Source organism: Pantherophis guttatus, chromosome 1 (assembly GCF_059756535.1).
Source record: "Pantherophis guttatus breed Tessera chromosome 1, ASM5975653v1, whole genome shotgun sequence".
NCBI classification, from domain to species: domain Eukaryota; kingdom Metazoa; phylum Chordata; class Lepidosauria; order Squamata; family Colubridae; genus Pantherophis; species Pantherophis guttatus.
Window position 1 is genome coordinate 77043496 of NC_142063.1, and position 20952 is coordinate 77064447.

The 20952-nt window shown below is 41.7% G+C and overlaps 1 protein-coding gene across 2 annotated transcripts in view; it reads right to left on the reverse strand.

Moving 5' to 3' along the window:
* DGKZ (diacylglycerol kinase zeta) overlaps positions 1-10384 on the reverse strand; it is a 159819-nt gene extending 149435 nt beyond the window's left edge. The window contains exon 1 of one of the 2 annotated variants that reach the window (XM_087876537.1): positions 9435-10384. In XM_087876537.1, the coding sequence (XP_087732663.1) occupies positions 9435-9682 (248 nt within the window). In that variant the 5' untranslated portion in view covers positions 9683-10384. The remainder of the gene's footprint in view (positions 1-9434) is intronic. The other variant, XM_034417452.3, reaches the window with a different exon arrangement.
* Between the last annotated feature and the right edge of the window lie 10568 nt (positions 10385-20952).

Below are 20952 nucleotides of genomic sequence, written 5' to 3' on the forward strand. Positions count from 1 at the left end.
GTGATACACATTGTCATTGGGGCACTTGGTACCATATACATCAATTGCAGCTACCTGTTCCCATTGGAACTGCAAAAAACTGCGCTACTTGGAACATTGTATATTTTAAGAAGATACTTGGTTGATATGTAGGACGCTGGCAGCAATCCATATCAACCAGTAGCACCAGTCAATGTATTTATGATACATTTTTAAATGTTCAGTGAGACTGAGTTACATGTTTAATGAATAAAAGAGACAATAATAATAATAATAATAATAATAATAATAATAATAATAATAATAATAATAATAATAATAATAAAATAAAGGAGACTTTTTAAAGACAACTAAAACAAAAGCAGAATATAAGAAAGAAGTAATTGAACAGCGAGCTGAAAATTGGAAAAGCAAAGCTCTGCATGGCAAATATTTGAAAAGTATTGAAGGCAAAGCTGACCAGAAACTAACTTGGAACTGGTTAAGATCAGGAGTACTGAAAAAAGAAACAGAAAGCTTTATTTTGGCAGCTCAAGAACAAGCCCTAGCCACAAACTGCATGAAGGCAAAAATTCAACATGTTACCACCGACAGCAAATGCTGCCTCTGAAATGAGAAAGATGAGACAGTCGACCACCTGATCAGTGGGTGCAGCAAAATTTCACAAACTGACTATCTACAACGCCATGACTGTGTTGCTAAGATCATTCACTGGAAATTGTGCCAGAAGTTTGGATTTGAGTACAGCAAAAACCACTGGGAACATCAGGTTGAGAAAGTTTTAGAGAATGAGAAACTCAAGATCTTGTGGGACTTTAGGATTCAGACTGACAGGCACTTGGTCGACAACACACCTGACATAACAATAGTTGAAAAGAAAAAAGTATGGTTCATTGACATTGCAATACCTGGTGATGCACGGATTGAAGATAAGCAGCAAGAAAAAATCACAAAGTACCGGGACTTGCAAATTGAAGTTGAGTGACTGTGGAAAAAGAAATTGTGCGTTGTCCCGATTGTAATTGGAGCCCTTGGAGCAATACCCAAAGAGCTACCCCGCTATTTAGAAATTCTAAATTTGCCAGACTTGAACATTTTGACTCTACAAAAAACCACCTTACTCGGAACAGCTTACATCCTCCGACGATACCTTAACAGTTCCTAGGTCCTTGGTTAGGACTCAAGCTGCTGAGCTATTAACCAGCCTCAAAGGCTGTGAATCTCTCTAAAGATTAAATAATAATAATAATAATAATAATAATAATAATAATAATAATAATAATAATAATTTTTCAATGTTCAGTTGATTGAGCTTCATGTTTAATGAATAAAAGAGATTTATTTATTTATTTATTTATTTATTTATTTATTTATTTATTTATTTATTTATTATATTTCTATACCGCCTTTCTCCCGTAGGACTCAAGGCGGTGTACAGTCAAGAAAAATATAGACACACAAACATCATAAAATTGCTAATTAAAATTATTACTTAGTTTGGTCAATTAAATAAAACCCAGAATTAGATAACATTTAAAAAATCATTCACATGTTCGTATGTTTAGCCCCGCCTGTTGGAACATCAGGGTCTTGAGGGCACGGCGGAAAGCACGGAGATCAGGGATATTCCATATCTCCGGGGGCAGTTCATTCCAAAGGGTTGGAGCCCCCACAGAGAAGGCCCTCCCCCTGGGAGTCGCCAGTCGACATAATTTGACTGAGTAGTCCCTCCCTGTGAGAACGAACTGGTCGGTGGGAGGCTATTGGTGGCAAAAGACGGTCTCGTAGGTACCCAGGTCCTAAGCCATGGAGCGCTTTAAAGGTGATAACTAACACCTTGAATCGCACCTAGAAGACCACGGGGAGCCAGTGCAGCTCGCGTAGGAGAGGTGTTACATGGGCGTAATGAGCTGCACCCATAATCACCCGCGCGGCTACGTTCTGGACCAGTTGGAGCCTCCGGGTGCTTTTCAAGGGGAGCCCCATGTAGACAGCATTACAGTAGTCCATACGGGAGGTAACTAGGGCATGAGTGACCGTGCGCAAGGCGTCCCGATCCAGAAAGGGACGCAACTGGCGGATCAGGCGAACCTGAAAAAGGCACCCCTGGCCACGGCCGTCAAATGATCTTCTAAAGATAACCGTGAATCCAGGAGGACACCCAAGTTGCGGGCCCTCTCTGTGGGGAGCAAGATCTCATCCCCTATTGTCAGTGATGGTACTAGCTGACTATACCGGGACGCCGGAAGCCACAGCCACTCGGTCTTGGAGGGGTTGAGTCTGAGCTTGTTTCTCCCCATCCAGATCCGCACAGCCTCCAGATAATAATAATAATAATAAATGATATTTCGAAGGATGCTTCCAAGCACACAATTACACTTTATATTGTCCATTCTGCCCATAGAACACTAAAGTTTAAGAAGAATGATTGCTCCTGGCTATGATTATTCAGTGATCTGGAAAAGGCACCATACATTGGCTCACAATGTATTCTTCTGTTTATTTCTTCTTCATGTTCTTCAGAGCTAAGGGCCAACCACGTTTTACATCTAGCGATTTTCCCTGCTGTTTTTGTTTTTTTATTTTAAATGAAAGCAGTCTTCTGAGACTACAAATTTAACACTTTTTCTCCCAGGCTATTAAACTTCTTTTCTATGCACAGAAAAGTAGAAGGGGAGATTTTGAGAAGACCAAAGTGCAGAAAATATTCTCTCTTGTCACCATTATTTCACCTTGTGAATGGTAGGCATGTGTGTGTTTAACTCAAAAGTGAGTTTCAAGCAACTGATGTTCAGGAGCATTTAGTTTTGAAGATGGTATATAGAGTGATGATCTGGAAACCATTGATTCAGGAGAAAGGGAGATGGAGAATAAGGCAAGGCAAGGCAAGACAGGAAGGAAGGAAAGAAGGGAAGAGAAGGGAAGAAAAAGAAAAGAAATAGGATGGGGTAAAAAGAGAAAGGAAAAGGAAAGAAAAGGAAGATGGATAGGAAAAGGAAAACAACTCAGACAAAGAAATGGAGAATAAAATGATGAGTATAAATGACAAGGAACAAGGAATAAAAAGTAAAAAGAAGTCTTTTTCTAAAAAAAAACTTGTGTTAAAAAAGAAGAAAACTGCAGAAAAATTAAAGAAAGATGAAGAATGAGTTGGAAAAGAATAACATTAGGCACAGTAAGACAGTTGGTTTTGCATGTCACAGAATAAATAATTTATTATGAATTATTGCTATTATTATTGAGATATTCTCTTATACTGTAATAAAAATTTCATTAGCATGGAACACTGTGTCTTGACTGATGGGAAAGAATGCCTACCTTAGACAGCAGTGACCGACCCTAAATATAAACGAAGTTTACAAAAGGATAAGGAAAGGGTTTTAGTTCTACATCTTGGAGATGTAGATGCAACGTACATATGATGAAAGGGAGAAATCTGTTCATTTGGGACGTTTGTGGGTTCAGCTTTCATACTGCCAGGGGAGGTTTGTAACTTATTTACACAGAATATTTCCTTTTACAAGATTATTCCTTTATTTCAGTTTTTAGCTGCCAAGCCCTTATAAGACAGCTTTCACTGTAGGAACATAAAATTACAAAAAATAACAAATCAGCAAAAAGCATAAAAATGTATGATAGGCAGGGTAAACATAGCTGTAAAATTTATTAAAGGATAATAAAATAATAAAGTGGGAGCAGAACAGCAAGTATCCTACTCCAACAATATCATAAAACAGAAAAAAATAACACAAGTTAACAGCACAGTCCTATGATTTTTATTAAAAGGTAAAATCATATTATTCAGTTGGTCTTTAGGTGTAGAAGTGTAGCTTGTTTTGAGGTTATGCACTTTGACTCTGATACATGGCATTTCAAAATTGTTGGACCAGCTCCAACCTGATAGCCACTTGATATGTTGAACTATTTCATATAATTCTCAGTTCAAGGTCATGCATACAATTTTAGGAATTGTAAACTGAGACAGCTGGAAAGTTTGTAGTTGCAAAAGACAATTATGTGACATTATTGTCTTTCCTGGATACTATTGATGTGCTGCCCACCATTATATGGAGAAAATCTTACCAAATGAATTAAAAAGAGGAAAACAAGAGGATATCTCAATTAAATCTGTTTTTGCTCCCTAATATATCTAATTTTAGATCAATCTTTGAGCTGGCATAATAAAAAAATAAGAGGTCAGGCCTTGCCATAATTGAATCTCAGTTCAACTTTTTGTAGTTTTATGAAACCCATCCACTGCAACCCCTACTCTATGCTTCTAATTTTGTAATGTGCAGATAAATGACAATCCTGTAATTGTCATTTATCTGCACATTACAAAGGGGCCTTGAGAAAGCTTTGTTTCAAAACAATAGCAAATATTTTTAAAAGTGTAATGTAAAGGAACACGGCATTGGACTGAGAAGCCTTAGTCCGGATTTATTTTTTAACTACCTTCCACAAGATAGTTCTGGAACTTCTGGAACCAGGAACACAACATGAAACTTTCTTCATTCCAAACACAGCAGTTTCTGCAAAGGTTGATGCCAATAAACCTTGTAAATCCATTCTTACTAAGAGCTTTGGCTCTGGAAGTGCTAAATATAACCTGGTGCATTCAACCCACACTCCACCCGCCTGAGACACCTCCACACACCACAGTCTGTCTATTTCTGGAAGAAACATTTAATTCCACCAACTTTATGTATCAAAGGTGTTCTTTTTAAAGCCTTTATGTAAAAAGCTTATGCCATCCACCCCTTTTTGCTAGCTGCTGATGCAGAACAGGAATACATGAAGGTGAAACAGACAGAGGGTCAACAAGTATCGTCCTTTCTTCTAGATAAAGCTCTTCTTTAATTGTTCTCTCTCAGTCATAGCATTTGATAGGAAACCCAAAGGCACAGTGGAGTGCAGTGCAGTGGAGGTGTAGGGGGCAATGCAAGGTGATGGGATGGCAGGGGTGGCAGAGGGCAGAGATGGGGAAGATAGCACCCTACATTGACATGCATCCTGGAGTTGTCAATATGGATGGGTTGCCCAAATATTGACATCATGCAACAGCTGTAACTTCAGGTACTTTACCTAAATACCATTCATTCAGTGGACTCTCTAAATGAATGGTCATTAAAGAAGCATTACTTGTTAACTTGTAGATAACTATATCTATAGTTATAGTTGTGCCTGTGAACATATTAATGAACGCCACAGACATTAAGTGAACCAAAGGTTTGCTATGGGGGTGATTTTGCCGAAAATCAGAAATAAATGCTAGCTTTTGGCCATCGTAAAATGTGGTCATGTGACCATAGAACACTGCAAAACGCTATAATTGTTGCCAGGCACCCAACGTGCGATGATGTAATGTTGGGGGCAATAATCAGAACTTCAAATCCAAGTCATAAGTACTCCCCAGGTAGGTCTGTTGGAACTTCAAATGGCCATTAAGCAACCAGTCATAAGTCAAGGACTACCTGTAATGTTTGTAAGAAATCCATTCCTTGATCTAAACATTTCAAAATACATTGAATTAATCATAGAATAATCCAACCCAGAATAGTTTAACCCAAGGAGAGTAAAGTCGAGTGCATATCCTTTCAACTTTTACAAAGAACAATCTAACTAAAAAGTTATCTGGTCCAATCCTTGCTTAATTATAAAGTGAGGGGCCTTGGAGTCGCTCATTAAGATGTATCAACTGTATTGCAAAAAGAGCAAGTGTACAATCAGTTGGCGAGAGGCATTGTTGTAGCAGCCTGATAATTGAATCTTATTGCTACATTTCTGTTTGGAGTAATTATTTCTAAATTTGTATCTCTTAATGTATGTTTGTAAAATGTGTATATATGTGAGCTTGTGAGGTAATCCAGACAGAAAGCATGCCCAGATGATCTAATCAGAAAAGTTTGCCATGCCTACATTTCTTCTCTAAGCTAAGATGCCTCATATCCTACTTTCCCCTGGCTGTGGCTCTTTTCCCGACTCCAAGGTCATTCCTACATTTCATTATAGAATATATACAGTAAATGTTCAGCTGATGAGTAAATAACTATTGAACAGGGAGGACTGAGGGCGTCCTAATAAGAACCAGTCAAGAATCTGATGATGGTTGTATTCAGGGATGGGACCACAGCAATATACTTAGGTTCAGGTGTGGGTTGTTTCTGAATAATAAGAGTTGTTGAACTTGAAGTTTATTAATCCTTACTTTTCCTGTGCTCAACATTAAGTCTAGAGAGGCTACATGAAAAATGAAGCTGTGTTGTTTTTTTCACTTCCTTTAGCCATATGAGAAGGAGGGTAAAATGTGAACAGAAATTAGTCTGAATTGGCCAAAATCCCTCTCACCCCATCCCACCCCACCCCCAATTTGCCCATGATATGGTAGCCAATTGTCCTTCTATGAATGTTTTCTGGACTGGATTGGAATAATAATAATAATATGGATCAGGAAGTGATAACCTGCCTGGAGTGGCCTGGAGGACTCTAAATATGGTCTCCTACTATGCAGAGTAATGTGTGTGTCTACTCAATGGAACTCAAATGAAGATTCCAGCATATTGTAATTTGTCGCCATTCTGCATATATTTTTGATGGAACCTGATTTTTCTGACAGCTGCACAGAGGAAGTACACCAAAAGTCTAGCTCACAGACAGCTGTTCAACATCTTGTCTTTTGTCTCTGTTTCATTGTCCTCATCTGATTGTAGGTCAGATGTTGACAAAAATGCTAAGCTTTCCTATATTCTGATTTGAAAGGTGATTGTTTCCCATGTATTAACATGTGTTAATAATAGATACCCCACCATGGACCAACACATTGTATTCTTAGAGTATTATAAATGGGGCTTAGCGCCCCCAGATATTGTGCGTCTTTTTTGCATTATAGAAAAAAACTGTTTGTATCTATTCTTAATTGGTTAAGAAACAAAGTTTGAACATTTTGTCCTGACTGACAACTCAGTGAGTCACTCTCAACAGCTATCGCTGCATTAATTATAACTAGGAATGGCAAGGCATGGAGGATATCAGCGTGTTAGATGTTTTCTGGGTTACAAGCAGACACACATAAAGTCTGTTACCGATCCAGATCAGAGCAAACCAAGGGTGCAATGTTGTGGGCAGAGGAACTTTAAAAGAATCTTTGGCCAGAGAAGAAAAAAAGAAGAGGAAGCCAGTTTCCAACAATACAAATAAGAGTCAGGAACCAATCCTATAGTTTGTATTGCACTGCACCTCTCTTCCAGAGAATTTTGAATCATAATCATCAGCTGATGTACTCAGAATGTGACAATGCTATGAAAAATAAGCCTACTCTCTTTTCGTATTAATCCTTGATCATCTATTATTCTGCATAATAGTCAGGCTAGAATGCCTTTACAGCTTTAGAGTCTCAGTGAGCAATTTTCTTATGGGCAGGATTTTATGGCATTTCATCTCTCCCTGGTTTTAAAATATTTCCCTCTGTGCAACTGCATATTCCAAAAAGGTTGTTTTAGGCTGATTAATGAGGGTTAATGACCAGGGAATCTGTCCCAGATTTCTATGAACTATCACAGCTCCCTTCTTCTTTTGCTTCTTTTAATCTTAGCCTCTTAAACCAGCGCTTAGGATAGCAATTCTTTTAGGGGCCCCAATACAGACACGGGGAGCCTGGCTGAAGCTTCTCAACACTCTTTGCACAACTGGCATGTTTCTGAGTGTAACATGGCTCAAATGTATTTATTGATAGAATATAAATTCATGTTGTCTTGTATTTTCTGTTATGGATTGCATCAGTAAAGGTTAAACCAATTTCATTGTATACATGATGTACAATGACAATAAAGGCTATTATTATTATTAAATCTTAGCTGGACAGCAACATTCAAAGCAAAGTAATCAGTGTTTAAACAATCTAAACAATTAAAAACCATTTCCCCCCCCCAACTGAAACAGGGCAGCAGATAATTAAAATGGCAAGTTAATAAAAAGCCCGGCTGAACAAATTTCTTTTGCTTAACATCCTGAAAATCAGAAAGCGGTTTTCAAGAATGCCTGATCAAACGCCTCAGTTACCTTAGCATTCATCCTACCTATAGAAAAGGCTCAGGCTGGTCTCGGGTCTAAGTGCAGCTCTGCAGAAAATCAGATCCGAATTCAAAATGCATGTGCATTTGCTAAATGAAGGAAATAAGGAAAATCTGGTCCGCAGGAGGTTCCAATGTCAGTATAGCAACCTTATTTTCTGTGTAAAATGTACAACCAGACCAGATTTTCAGAACAGAGAATCGCTCTCTTTGTATCAATCTCCCCAGCCGAATTGGAAGTTATTAATAGCTAAAATAGCTATATGATAATAACCACAGAGAGTTGGTAGCGCAATGCAAGATGAAAAAATATATATTGTACCACTCTTTCTGAAGTAGATTTAAGTTGTTTAAATATAAGTATGTGTGCATATTTTTTTTTTAAATCACATTAAAGCAAAGAAGCTCGGCGTTCTTTTTAGCTTTTCTGATGAGGAATACAGAGATACTCAAAAAGTATTTACATTTTCACCTGCAGAAACTCAAGAGGCAGCTTTGAAAGTCACATGAAAAGATTGCTTCATATCAGGAGAAATGAGGTTGTTTCATTTCTCCAGACTTCACACTTTGGGCTCTTCTCACCTGATCACTCCAATTCACTATGCTGGTATAAAATGTGCAGGTGGGTTTTCTACAGTATGTGCTTCCTTGTCCTTCATACAATATAAGTGCATATTAGTATTGTCAACGTTTTACATAAAAAGTGTAAACGCATAAAGAGTTCCCTATCCTGAGCGCCAAGAAATAAAGTGCTTTGCTGGAGATGAGACAAATATGAGCGCACGGCAATCCCTGGCTCAGACACAAATCAGTGCCAGCAGCCTTATCACCCAAGAGTCAAAAACTCTATGTAATAGAGCTATTTTACACACATATATATCAGCTGTATGTAAATCCAGACTAGACACGAATGGCTGCAGGTAGTTTTTGCTTGTTCAGTCAACCTCCCTCCTCCCTACCTCATTGTATCCCCAGTTTCCTATTTACTAAACTCCAGAAGTTTTACTATCCTTTTTTTATGACTTAAGTGTGGAAGAGATGCTTGACACCAAACTAAGGAACAGATTGTATGGCTGGAGGCTATTATCTTGGATTTAGCCAACCAGTAGAATTTATGAGCTACTCTTAAATCTAGTGTATTCACCAAGCCCTGTTATGATAGAAGGTTCTCACTTAACCTGTGTGTGTGTGTGTGTCTGTGTGTGTAAGATTAAATGGCAGCGGAGCTATATGAGGTCAGCGGGATATATTTCAGGAAAAGCCCAAGAGTATTGAGATGTAAACCCTTCAAAGGAAGGAAGGAAAGGAAGGAAGGAAGGAAGGAAGGAAGGAAGGAGGGTCTGTTTTAAAGTTAGGACTGACCCAGTTCATTGTGTAGCAGCTTACCTGTAGGAGACCTGCTTCTTGATAGCTAAGTGGAGGAATTGGTCGTCCATCCCCGAGGCCGGACCTGCTACAGCTTCGGAAGGTTTCAAGGTGGGCCCCAGACTTGACGGCAGAGATTTCCCTGCTCCCAGGACCCTCCATTCGTCTCTGGCTAGCCTGCGCAGGGGTGTTTTTATCTCTCTGGCCGCCGCCGCTGCACCGGCTTCAGAAACATCCCAGCTGCTCCGATTTCGGGGCGCTTCAGCCATTCTCTTCCAGCGGCTCTTTTTGCGCTGGTTTCTACCGCCCCCCGACGACTCGCTCGGGGGCTCCGGTTGATCTCGGACGCTTTGGGGCAGGTGGATCGGATTTTTTTTTTCCCTTCAGGAGGGAAGCAAGCAGCCTTTCTGGGGAGGGGGGAGCTCAGAACCTCGTCTTCGGCTCCACTCGACGCTGAGCTTGTCGATCAGAAAAGCAGTTCGGCAGTTCGGCGGTTCGAATCCCTAGCACAGACCTCCTGCGTGAACAGGGGGTTGGACTAGATGACCTCCAAGGTCCCTTCCAACTCTGTTACTGTTACTGTTTACTTTGGGGGATCCAAGCTGCGGGGGTGAAATCCCAAAAACTTAGTTAAGATGGAACAAGCGCCCAGGCAGGGCGTCTCTGGCGCTCTGGAAGAAGGAACGTAAAACGAACCCTTTAGGGAAGGCTGAAGTTTTAGTCCGGGAAGGACTCGGGATGGGAGGCGCGGAGAAGAAGACCCGATCTTCCGAAGCGGGAAAAGCGGTTGCGTCTCCTCTGCCGGCGGCGGGGCAAGAGGCGAGTGCAGGTGGCTTGGCGGCTCCGGTCCAAACGCTCGGCTCCCAAATCCGGAGCTTCGGGGTAATTACCCTCAGCAAGAAGAGCCAAAGCGGAATAAGCGAAGCGCCGGATCCTGCAGCTCCGGAGACCAGAAGAGGCAGGCGAGAGAGAGAGAGAGAGAGAGGTTGGGGGGGGGGGCGTCGCTGTGTTCACGCTACCCAAGATTGCAGTGTCACCTTAGAGACACGCGGAAACGGGTTCTTAACCCTTGCCCGACTAGCAATAGGAGAAGGGAAGCCTGGAAGAAAGAAAGTTTGGGGCTCAAGAGATAAACCTCCCCCCCCACCCGATCCAGGACAGGTCGGCCAAAATCAGAACAGGTCGGGCAACGGTTTTGCCGGCTGCAGTCTATGGAAGTCTGTAGAGATTCTCAGTCACCCAGGACATGGTTGTCCCAAAGGGGCTTCTTCAGAAGGTAAGTGGACTTCCTTTTGAAGACGTTTCGCTTTTTATCCCAGAGGTTTCTTCAGCTCCGAAGAAGCTTCTTGCTGAAGACGAGCTGAAGAAGCTTCTGGGATGAGAAGCGAAACGTCTTCAAAAGAAAAAAAACCCAAGAAAGTCCAGTTGCCTCCTGAAAAAAGCACCTTTGGGACACTCTATGGAAGCAAAAGTTCGTCTGTTTGTTTGTTGGTTGGTTGATTGGTTGGTTGGTTTATCCATTCATTCATTCATTCATTCATTCATTCATTCATTCATTCATTCATTCAATTTATATACCACCTTTCTCCGGAGACTCAGGGCGGCTTACAATGCATAAAAAAAAACATTATAAAAATATTTAAAAATTAAAACATTAAAACCCATTTACACCATTCATGGCCAGATCTCACAAGATCGCAACAGCGAGATCAACAGCCCCAGGTCTGGTGGAAAATCCAGGTCTTCACTGCTTTTCCGAAGGCCAATAGGGTGGGGGTGGTCCCGACCTCAGGAGGTAACTGGTTCCAGAGAGCTGGGGCAGCCACAGAGAAGGCCCTCCCCCACAGCATTGTTTAGCTGACGGGACCCGGAGGAGACCAACTCTGTGGGATCTTACGGGTCGTTGGGAACTATGTGGTAGTTGGACTTGGAAGAAGCAGGACAGAAAGAGTATGGGCACTTTTGAATGTTGAAGACCTCTGAAAATACCACGCCCAGCCAAGGAAGCCAACTGATGGACTATGGAGCAAATCAAGCCATAGTTTTCACTTGAGGCACAAATAACCAGGCAGAAATTAATGTACTTTGGACATCCCAAAGGTGTTTTTTCAAGAGGCAACTGGACTTTCCGGTTTTTCTTTGAAGACGTTTTGCTTCTCATCCAAGAAGCTTCTTCAGCTCTGACTGGATGGTGGGGAATGGAAGGATTTATACTCCTTGAAGGCAGCTGGTCATTTGCATTCTTTTGGAGAGTGGAGTGGTTAAGAGGCCATCCATGTCAAAATTGAACAGCCCTCTCTCAACAGAGGAGGAGGGATACAACAACATCTATCTCCAATCTATAACACAGTCCTTTCAGCAGTTCCAAGAAGACTACACACCCATTTACAACACTCTGGTGACCCTTATGACACAGATAAACCTCCTTAATGACTCACTAAAAGAATGCAAATGACCAGCTGTCTGCAAGGAGTATAAATCCTTCTATTCTCCATCATCCAGTCAGAGCTGAAGAAGCTTCTTGGATGAGAAATGAAACATCCTCAAATAAGAAAAACCAGAAAGTCCAGTTGCCTCTTGAAAAAACACTTTTGGGACAACCATGACCTGGATGATTGAGAATCTCCATAGACATCTACTTTGGACATATTATGTGAGCACCTAACTCTCTGGAGAAGGTTGTAATGCTAGAAAGCGTATAAGGAAAGAGAAGAGGATAATTAGCTGCAAGGCAAATGAACTAAATTACAACAGCAATAGATGCACCATTGGAAATCTCTGACAAGCCAGGCTGGGGACAAATTGTCTTGGGGAAAATCTGTCTACATGGTCCCTAAAAGTCACTAAACACCTGATGGCACATCAGCCAGTCAGCCAGTCAGACACGAAAACCAGTTGCCCAGCAACATGCTGCAAAACACAGCTGTTGAATGTATTGGATCTAGGAAGAGGAATTGCTTGGAGGACCAGGACTGTTGGCTGAGAGTGGGTGGTCATTTGATTTTCATAATTGCTACCAAACAGAGACTTCCAAAACTTTGTCTTGTTCTTCTCCCAGGGAATTACCAGCAGACATTTTATTTCTACTATTGTCACATCTTTGACAGATGTTATATCTTTCACATTAATCTCCCAATCTGGAAAGGTGGAGAAGACAAAAATGACAGTTCCACTATTGATCTGGAATGGTTTGCCCCCCCCCCCCCCATTTGCTCATTCTCAAGGAAGGACATTCAACACTCCCATTTATTCTACCAGAAGGTTAAATCTACAAACCAAACAGCTCATGTCTCAACTGTTAATACACAGACCCTCCTGTTCCATTTGCGCCTCCTGGAAGTGGAGAAGAATATCTAAACTAGAATATCTGACCTGAGTCCCACATCTTGGGAAATTGTCATTAGTGTAATCATGGTCTATGAACAAGCCACAATTGGTTGGAGTCACACAAATGGCTAAGGATAAACAAACAAAACACATCATGGCATAGTGTTAAATATGAACATAGCAACTCTCTGAAATACCAGAGAAAATGAGTTACAAAGGAATTTCAGTTATTCTCCAGCCATAGGTAAATCACTATCAGCCCTACAAGGTAGACCAAGGAACCAACTCCATAGAAAGATTAGAGCTATACTTTATTATGACATGCTATAGTAATGAAATCTTGCATTGTTCTTTACCTCCCCTCCCCCTATGAATCGGAGAGGAGTGTGTTTGAACTCTTCCAAATGCTATCTTGTTTTTCAGACTTAAGGAATGTTTCAGCCCTCTTTACCTATTTCCCTCAAGGGCCTTTTCCGGACTCTCTTCAAATACTATAATGTAATCTCAAATCTTCATCTGTAAGACTGGAATAATATTAAGCCTATTTGGACAAGGACATTCAAAGAAATTAAAAAAAGAATCCAAAGGTTCTTTCATTCAAAAGGAGAAATAGACCTTGGTAGGATATTGTTAATAATGAAATTTCAAATAGCACACTGCTATTATCAAAATAAGGAAAAAGGAAAGCTGAGATTTGCAAGGCTTCTTCTTCTGCAAAACAAATTATCTTCCTTCCTTCCTTCCTTCCTTCCTCTCCTCCCCTCCCCTCCCTTCCCCTCCCCTCCTTGGAAAAATATATTTTTCTTGATCGTCTTGCTCTGAAATCCAATTTTTCCTTGACTGCAAGAGCAATTCAGTATTGCTTGCTAAATGTAATTCTCTCCAGAGCTAATAACCCAGTTTTTTCTGAGATTGCAGTGTGTAATATAGCAGTGTGTCAGGGGTACTTATTGTCATGAAGATGGTGCCCATGGAGTCACTGATAATCACACATAATTTTTTTTAAAAAAAGCCACATATCAACACCATACGCAAACACACTTCTGAGTAATTTCAGTCCTAATTTGTTCTTGTCTCTTCCACCTCCTTGTCCATGTACTTTCATTTTCTAACACCAAGGAGCAAATGTTCAATTATTTTGCTTGATTATTTGAGGGAGCAAACAGATTTAAAAAAAAAAAAAACTCACTACAATTTAATGTGTCCTGTAAGAAAGCTATTTACCTCCATTCTTTTTACAAAGCTGCAATTACTCTGTTATAGGACAGGGATTAGTTTAAGTGTAATTGCTCAAAAATCTTTCATATAAACCCTCTGATTTTGAATCAAAGGAATTATGGAGTACTATATAATTTATCTTAAACCCAGTAGAGGTTTGCTGCATAACCTTCTCTATCATTACTCTGTTTCCTTTCTCATGGAGTCTTTCCACACTGGTGAGATGAAATCTTCCCCACCCATTTTTGAATTCACAGAAAATATGACATTGCTGCATGACATTGCCAAATCCTACCAATCAACTACTGCCTCTGTTCCCAGTTACTGTCATCACCTCACTTCCTTCAAATGACCAAACCTAACGGATTTATGCACCTGTCTAAGGCTGCCTTAGACAGTCAGAAGAAAAGGGAAACAGTTACATAATGATGTATGTCTTGCCATCCATACAGTATTAACTCTTTGGCTGAGGTAAAATATTTTCCACAAGGGAGGCATAGTCTTTACTGTCAATATAACCAATGTGATCATGGTACTTTTTTTTTTAAAGCACAGATTCGTATTTATGCAATCCAGGGGTTTTTGTTTTTTTACATCTTAAATTACCTTATGGAATTAACCAAACTATTTTGAGTTATATTTATCTGAATTCAGCACCTAATCAAATTCACATTTTGGGCTGACACTGAGCCACGTTGAACAAACCACATTTGACTAGGTTCACATCAGTGGTGGGTTTCAAAAATTTTTACTACCGGTTTTGTGGGTGTGGCTTGGTGGGCATGGCATGGCTTGGTGGATGTGACTTGGTGGGCGTGGCAGGGGAAGGATACTGTAAAATCTCCATTCCCACCCCACTCCGGGAGAAGGATATTGCAAAATCCCCATTTCCTCCTGATCAGCTGGGACTTGGGAGGCAAAAAATAAATGGGGGTGGGGCCAGTCAGAATTTTTACTATCAGTTCTCCGAACTATTCAAAATTTCCACCACCGGTTCTCCAGAACTGGTCAGAACCTGCTGAAACCCACCTCTGGTTCACATGCTGCACTAAGTTCTAAACTATGATTTATAAAGCACAGTGACTGGAGGTGCTCAATATTACCTGGTTAAAACTTAGGGGGGAAAAATAGCAGGAAATACACTCATACCAGGGTTAAAGGCCAGACTGAAAAGTTTAAAGAAAAAACCCAGGAGAAGATAATGGTAAATCATGATTACAAATGACCTCTGCCATGGTATGATTTTCCCTTCTTTGCATTTGGGGGAGTAGGGCTCCTGGCAGTCCTGCAGTTTATGATACATAGTGTAATTCATTGGGTATCACTTAATTAGAACTGCATAGAGCAGGGGTGTCAAACTCAATTTCGTTGAGGGCTGCATCAGTGTTGTGTTTGACCTCAAGGGACCAGGGTGGGTGTGGCCAGGGTGGATTTGGCCAGCTTGACATCACTCGTGTCAGGGGTGCCTGTGGTGGCCTGAGTGCTCTGCCAGTGAAAACAGGCTCCAATCGGCTGGGACAGCCTCCTGAAACCCTCTGCCAGCAAAAATGGAGCTCAGGAGGGTCGCATATGGTTTTCACTGGCAGAAGGTTACAGGAGGCCATCCCAGCCAAAAACGGAGATTGGGAGCTCAATTTTGCTGGCAGAGGCACCGCGGGCCAGTCCTTCGCTGTTTCCAGGGCACCCCACAGGCCAGATCTAAGCACCCGCAGGCCAAATCTGGCCCACTGGCCTTGAGTTTGACACCCCTGGCATAGACAATTCTTGACCACTAAGCTCTCCTATGACTTAGTAGTACTGTGACTTTCGTTCCTAGCATTCCTTCTCATCTAAATTAATTTCACTTCTGCTTGTAAGCTTCTCTCTACTACGGAAATGCAGCAAATTGTCTTCTGCCAGCTTTCACTTTCTTTATTCTTCTCATGAAGCTCAGTTGCCCATCTCTATAAGGGAGTTAGTTACTCTGTGCCTCTTGCAGCAGATGTGCACAGATTACTCTTACCATATGTTCAGAGTTTTGCAAAAGAGAGCCTTTTTTGTACAGTCCCTCAAGAAAATTTTGCAAAGAAGAGCAAGGATTTCATATAAAAATAACTTCTTTTTTATATTTAAATAAAACTCTGTCTTGTGATAGTTCATTGCTTTTTCTGATTTTCTCCAGGGTTTTGCCCATCATTCACCTGATATTTCTAACCCCACACACAATCTTCCCACGTCTTCCTCCTGTCTTGTCGTGACTTATCATTCAGCCAAATTCTAAGCTTTCAATTCCTCCCATGACTCAGTCCCACCAACCCCCAGATAACATTAATATATTGCCAGGTCTGGGTTGCAAAAATCCATAAACCCACTAGATGGCAGCAAAGTGACACAGAACATTCTATTGGTGTGTTCATCTACCCTGTTTTTATGCCCCTCCAATGAGAGTTGACCCTGAGCAGTGTAGGTATCTAATACAGCACAGTAATCAGATTAAAAACAAAATACTTTAGAAAAATGTAATCTAATGCACTAGGCCCACTAGAAAAAACACAGGAAGAACTAAAAACACTGTCTCAGTTCCCAAAGGCCAGTTGCTGTTCAAGAATTCAGGTAATGGGCTGATATGAGATCTGGGAGAATTTATTTATTTGTTTATATCCTGCCTTTATTATTATTATTTTTTACAAATAACTCAAAGTAGCAAATATATCCAACACACCTTCCTCCTCCTATTTTCTCCACAACAAAAGACCTGTGAGATGGGTTGGGCTGAGAGAGAGCAACTGGCCCAAGGTCACCCAACTGGCTTTCATGGCAGAAGTAGGCCTTGAATTCATTGTCTTCTGTTTTCTAGCTTGGTGTCTTAAAGCACTAGACCAAACTGACTATTCAGTTAGAGGAGGCCATACTAAGAAGACCCTGCTTCATGGCCATGCAAATAACACTCCCCAAGGAAGGCTCCAGCAGGGAAGCTTCTTTTCCAGATATTAATGGATAGGGAGAAACTCCCTGGAGAAGATGGACCCAAAGATATCCAGGTCCTGAGCAGCGGTGAAGTGCACTTACTTTCGCTACTGGTTTGGGAATGTGAGAGAGAATGCATGCGCTTGCTATGCTCGCGCTTGCTTCTTCTGCGCATGCACAGAGCCTTCTGCGCATTCGCAGAGGGTAAAAAATGGGATGTAATGACGTCCCGGCAAGTGGGCGGAGCCTCCTGTTGCCGCTGCTACTGGTTCGTGCGAGCCGGATAGATCCGGCCGGATTTCACCGCTGATCCTGAGTCATGAAGGGTTTACAACCAACACCTTGATATGCACCCAGATGTACAACCAGTGCTACTCACACAGTTTATTTCATTCATTCATTCATCAGTGGCAGGTTGGGTGTGTGCTTGCGCAGCTGGCGCATGAAACAGGGCAGTGATGGCAGTGGTACATTCAAGAAGGGGAGCGGCTCTGGTAACTTTTGCTTGCAAGAAGCCTGCAGCCGCTGCATCTTTTGGCGCTTGCCTTCCCTGGCAGCCAGCCGCGGGAGGAAGGTAAGGACATGCCGCGTGGCGAAGGGAGAGCAGGCGGCGGCTCTGGGGCAAGGCCGGAGTCGGGGAATGGTACATTCCCTGACCCAGTCGAAGTGGGCAGCAAGCGGGTGGCGGCTCCAGGGCCCCAGGGAATGGCATCTCCCTGGGCCCCGGCCCCGACCCAAAGCGAAGGGAGAGCGGGTGGTGAGCGGGCAGCGGCTCCAGGGAAAGGCCACATTGAAGAAAGGGAGCAGCTCCGGTAACTTTTGCTTGCAAGAAGCCTGCAGCTGCTGCATCTTTCAGCGCAAGAAGCGCCTCCAGGCACACCGAAAAAAAGAGAGGCTGCAGCTGCAGGCATCTTGCAAAAAGGGAAAAGGCAGAATAGAAATTTTAAAAGCTTTCCTACCAGGTTCTGTAAATTTTTAGATTTCACCCCTGCTTATGACCATTGCAGCATCGCCATGGTTACATGAGTTACATTCAGATGCGTGACAATTAGTTCATAGTTATGATGCTTGCAGTGTCCCGGGATCATGTGATCATATTTTGCGATCTTCTGACAAGCAAAGTCAATGGGGAAGACAGAGTCACTTAACAACCATGTTACTAATTTAACAACAAGCAGTGATTCACCTAACAAATGTAGCAAGAAAAATCGTAAAATGGGGCAAAACTCACTTAACAATTTTTTCATTTAGCAACATAAATGCTGGGCTCCATTGTGGTTGTAAGTCGAAGACTACCTCTGTAGCTATATTATTTAGCAGCAAGTTGATGGATGATATCCCTCTGTGTCCAAAAACTACATCAACTTTCACCAAAGTAGAAAGATACAAAGATAGACAATGGTTGGATCACATATTATATACTAAGCCAGGGGAACTATTTTGGCTGGTGATTTCACATTTTGATTTTGTACTTTTATTTCCTCCTAAGGCTTAATGCGTTTTTATTACAGGCTCATTGGAAGTCCCCTAGAACATATTCACCAAAGCAAATAGTGATTCCTTCCCCCATCTGTTCATTCCTCCCTGTGCTTTAGAGTTGGAAAAGGATGGTGACTAGGCAACCACACTACACTTATGCCAGGCTTGCTTAAGCAAGTTTTAGGAATCACAATTGGTTCTATCAATCTAAACTGTAATCTAGGACTGTTGAAACATAATGGCTGAAATTCACTCAGCATACTAAACTAAGGCTTCTAAATACAGGCTGCAAAAAACGGGATGAGGACTAGAACATAGCAAAGTCTTACTTGCAGTTCAGATCCGGTAGCCATGGTTAAGCCAGAACAAACTAAATCATATTGTGGTTTAGCATGGTATGGAAACTCAGCCAATGGCATTACACATTTGTAAGTAGTCCTTGGCTTATAATAGTTTGTTTAGTGACTATTCAAAGTTACAATGGCACTGAAAAAAGTGACTTATGACTGTTTTTCACAGTTATCACCTTTCCAGCATCCCCATGATCATATGATCAAAATTCAGATGCATGGCAACTGGTTCATACTTATGACTGTTGCTGTGTCCCAAGGTGATGTGACCTTCTGACAAGCCAGGTCAATGGGGAAGCCAGATTCACTTAAGAACCGGGTTACTAACTTATCAACTGCAGTGATTCACTTAATAACTGAGGCAAGAAAAATCATAAAATGGGGCAAAATTCACTTAACAAATGTGTCACTTAACAAAATAAATTTTGGGCTCCATTGTGGTCGTACATTGAGGACTACTTGTCCTGTATTTCAGAAGTTGTTAATCAAGGTTTCCATATTTCCAATGTAAACTTGGTATAAAAATTGAGTTTTTTACCAGTAGGTTTTACTCTGTTGCTTTGCAACCAGCGGGGTTGCAAATGTCTTCTGCAGTTACATTGAATGATTTTTACTTAATCGCCTGCTCAGTGGAAAAGCTGCAAAAATAGTTCTGAAGCAGCAGGGTAAGCTATTTCCCTTGGGTGGAAATTCCCATCCCATCCCGTCTATTGTCTCTACAGGGTTTCCCCTCCTGCCTGAAACCAAATCACAGCATTGCTTTGTCACCATCCTTCTTGTTTCTGGCTGCTCTGAGGCAGGGCTTGGGTGATTCCCCAAGAAAATATTTTCCTTTCCATGAAAAGCACATGGCTCAGGGGAGATGGAGAATTGGGTTGAGGCACTGGTTGGCTGGCTGCCATTTTTGTGCTTTTCCTAAGAGTCTTCTAGAAGGAGGATTGATGGGAGCATAGAAAGTGGGACTGTGGAGCAAAAAGCCTGAAAAAGGTGCAGGGGCAATTTGGGTGAGGCAAAGCCAATGGGATTCTTAATAGACTAAACCAGGGGTGTCAAACTCAAGGCCCAGAGGCCAGATCTGCTTAGATCCAGTCCATGGGGCCACCCAGGAAAGAGCGAAGGATTGCCCCGTGGTGTCTCTCCAAGAGAAAACGAGCTCCCAAGCTCCATTTTCACTGGCAGAGGGTTGCAGGAGGCCGCCCCAGCCGAAAACGGAGCCTGTTTTCTCTGGCAGAGGCACCACGGGCCACCACAGGCACCCCTGACACAAGTGACATCAAGCTGGCCATACCTACTTTGGGCACGCTCATCCTGGCCCCCCGAGGCCAAACACAACCCTGATGCAGCCCTCAATGAAATTGAGTTTGGCACCCCTGAACTAAACTGGTTAGAAAAGAGAGGCAAAATGGTCTTCAGCCCTTTCTTAGCCATGAAATGTAAGAGTGACCTTCAGATGTTCATTATGGCTCATCTTACCTGGGAGATGGAGATGAATAATCTTGCATGTTACTTTTAAGTTCTTGATGGAAAGATTGCATTAAATGTCATACCACAAATAGCCTCCATTATTATAATCTGCTGACTATAATCAATAGAAGCCTGCAAAATTAATCAAGGAAGAATTGCTGGGTGGTGAAAACTACTGTCTAAAAACTTTATTTTTTTGTTTGGAGATGGAGCGAGGCATCTTAAAAAGCCACTGTCCTTATTATCTTTGCTGTTGCCCAGAAGGACAATCTCATTCGGTGAACACCTGCCACAATTAGAAATCCAGTTAAAAACTCCTATACTCTGGAAAGCAGTTATTCAATTTCTACTAGGATGGATTTTTGTGCTATTGATGGCACAGTTCCCCTTGGCTGAGAGAGCCATTCGTTGCTCAGAAATTTATTTCCAGGAAAAAGATTCCTGTCTAAACTAATATGTCTATGGGGGATATATGTATCTGAAAGCCTCCTTAGTCACAATATCTTCCCAATAAGGAGTTGAAGAATCTATTAAGGAAGGTGATTGAATTTGTCAAGCATAGCTTGTTCCCTATAAACTTCATTATGATGATTTCTCCTGGTGCCATTTCTCTCCAAATGGCCCTCTGCCCACCAGTGCATGCCTTGTGATATGTTACAGCAGCAGCAGGTCAAGAAAAAAACAACAACCCCAGAGTTACTATTCTTCTTTAGTGAGTTTCACCGGTTTGAATTAACTGTTTATTAGATTTCTAT